Source organism: Hyalella azteca, unplaced genomic scaffold (genome assembly GCF_000764305.2).
Source record: "Hyalella azteca isolate HAZT.00-mixed unplaced genomic scaffold, Hazt_2.0.2 contig4442, whole genome shotgun sequence".
Classification (NCBI taxonomy): Eukaryota; Metazoa; Arthropoda; class Malacostraca; order Amphipoda; family Hyalellidae; genus Hyalella; species Hyalella azteca.
The window spans coordinates 51,667-54,235 of NW_025934656.1; the positions used below are offsets into that span (position 1 = coordinate 51,667).

The 2,569-nt window shown below is 37.8% G+C and overlaps 1 protein-coding gene across 3 annotated transcripts in view; it reads right to left on the bottom strand.

Annotated features, from left to right (window-relative positions):
• The window catches only part of LOC108670655 (mRNA decay activator protein ZFP36L3-like), a 23,016-nt gene extending 21,100 nt beyond the window's left edge, over nucleotides 1-1,916 (bottom strand). The window contains exons 1-2 of one of the 3 annotated variants that reach the window (XM_018158134.2): nucleotides 1,603-1,916; nucleotides 43-322 (exon numbers count right to left, since the gene is read on the bottom strand). In XM_018158134.2, coding sequence (XP_018013623.1) covers nucleotides 43-281 — 239 coding nt within the window. In that variant the 5' untranslated portion in view covers nucleotides 282-322; nucleotides 1,603-1,916. Of the gene's footprint in view, nucleotides 1-2; nucleotides 323-1,602 lie in introns of all 3 variants that reach the window. The other 2 variants (XM_018158132.2, XM_018158131.2) reach the window with 2 other exon arrangements.
• Between the last annotated feature and the right edge of the window lie 653 nt (nucleotides 1,917-2,569).

The window sequence follows — 2,569 nt, forward strand, 5'->3', positions numbered from 1 at the left end:
ACCTCCATCATAGCAACCACCGCCTCCGCTGCCACTTCCAACCCAGGAGCTGGTACCTCCATCATAGCAACCACCGCCCCCGCCGCCACTTCCAACCCCGGAGCTGGTACCTCCATCATAGCAACCACCGCCTCCGCTGCCACTTCCAACCCCGGAGCTGGTACCTCCATCATAGCAACCACCGCCCCCGCCGCCACTTCCAACCCAGGAGCTGCTACCTCCATCATAGCAACCACCGCCCCCGCCGCTGTCGCCGCCGCCGCCACCTCCACCGCAATCATCCCCCATCAATGCCGTGAAGATTCCAAGGCCCAGTAAATAGCTGGAAAATTATAGAAACATCAAGAATGTGACTGTTGAACACGCTTAAACTCAACTACCATGAATGAGAGCTAAATAAATAAGTTTGAAGCCATGGCTTGGTGTTAAAAATGTGCATCAAGAATTTAATTGATGCTGTCATTGTCTTGAACAACACATTACATCAATTTGTTTGTAAGGTTCAAATTATTGCCGTGACGAAGAAGGCGAACCGAATGGTTTATATTTATTACTATGTGGTTGAATGAATTTAATTAACTGAAAAATGCAAATTATTGTACTTATTACCACAGATTTGGTCCAGCTGAAGGATAGAAACTATTATACAATCAGAGAAATAAGTGAGACATTGGGCCTATAGTAATGCACTGTATGCCCTTTTGTTGTGGTAACCCTGACCCAGTTTGTCCCGGCAAAAGGGCACCGCATCGATATTGAAAACGTTTCGGAGTCCCGCTATATCATCAGTTAGACAATCTAAAAAATGAATACAATCATTTTATAATTCAATATTCAATAATTTAATAATAAAGAAGGTGGAATTTTTAATTATAAAATGATTGTATTTATTTTTAGATTGTCGAATTGATGATGGAGCTGGACTCCGAAACGTTTTCAATATCGATACGGTGAATTTGCTTGGTGTTTTCTTTACTTTTAAATTCCTTGTGAACTTTCCTTGCGAATCCTTGCGAATCAAACAGACTGATAATATAAGTTCTACGTCCTCTATCTGCTTGTGCTGTGGTAGAAACATTTTCATAATTTGGACTAAATTACACATTTATTATTCTGCGTGAACTTCCAACAAAGGTAAGAAAGAAGGTATTTTTGTTCAGTTGCATCCTGAACAGGAAAAGAAATAAAATGAGCATTTTCAAGCGTTCAAGTAGTTTCCACACAGAAAAAGGTGCTAGACTATTTTCAGTAATTACAAATCAAAGTTCTCGAACTCTGATATTACTAGCACACATTGACATACTTTGAATTTGCAAGATCATTTCTAGAACATAAAATATGCATTTATTATGTTCACGTACAGAAATATACAGGCCTTAAACGCTAGCAGTTATTGAATCAAAAGCACAAATTTGGCCACCTTGACTCAAAATATAGACGGATGAATGAACAATTTCACAGATCAGTTGCTGTTATTTTCTATATCAGTCTATGAGTTAATAGTGAATAAGTCTATAAGTAATGTGTCATATCCGAAAAAAATATAAATAAAATAATGTAATGAATCGCGATAGAAGATTACGGAGCGAACTATACACACACCTGACGACACGGAGTAAGAGAAGTGAATGAGGAGAGCGACTAACTCATGGTTGAACTATATACCAGTTCTTCCAGGCGAACCCGGAAAAAAGTGTCTTGCAAGTCTTGCTGGCTCAACATTATATATACTGGCATCCTGAGCATACGATATGCGTGAACTGTAATATTGAAGATGGCCGAGTTTGTTGTGCTAGCTTCATTTGATAACTGACCAGTAATAACTTCAATAAACGATTCAAACAAGAGACGAGGTGCTCAAAACAAAAAATGAAATTAGAGCGAGCTTTGGACTTCAAAACTGCGTTTCCAATGCTCTTGCTTACGTCACAATTAAACTCTCCAACTGCAGCCTCGCGTCATGCGCCAAACCTGTTTGTGTTCTCCAAGCGTGCGGGAACTTACGTACATTACATAAACGGTAAAATTTGTTTCCTGGTAAGTTGTGAAGGAATTTAGAAGAGAAAAATATCATGAATCACAAACATAACGACCTACTTCGTAACATTCTGTCTAAATTAAACATTTATCAACAGTAAACAATAAAATGTTTTAGATGTGAAAATATAATAATGAATTTATGATCGTCGATGAAATGTGAGTTCCAAAATAGAGAGCAAAATTCTTACTCCATTTGCATTGTTGAAGTATTTATTTACACATCGCGTCACTTATCCGTATTCCTAATCCGTTATGAAAGCAATCAGTGTATGGCAATTGCCTGAATTACACAGGGATGAATAAAATCATGAATGTAATGACGGATTTGGAATCTCTTCGGCAGATGATAGATTCTCAATCCATTCAACATTTTTCAGATAAAAATCTGAATTCAGTTCGGTGGTCAAATGCAATTATGAATGGAATGAATTTATTATAGTCGTGGAGAAAAATCGTCGCGATTTGTAATGGATTAAAACTACTTTTCACGAACAAAATTTCTTGAAGAATATATAATATGTTTGATTTT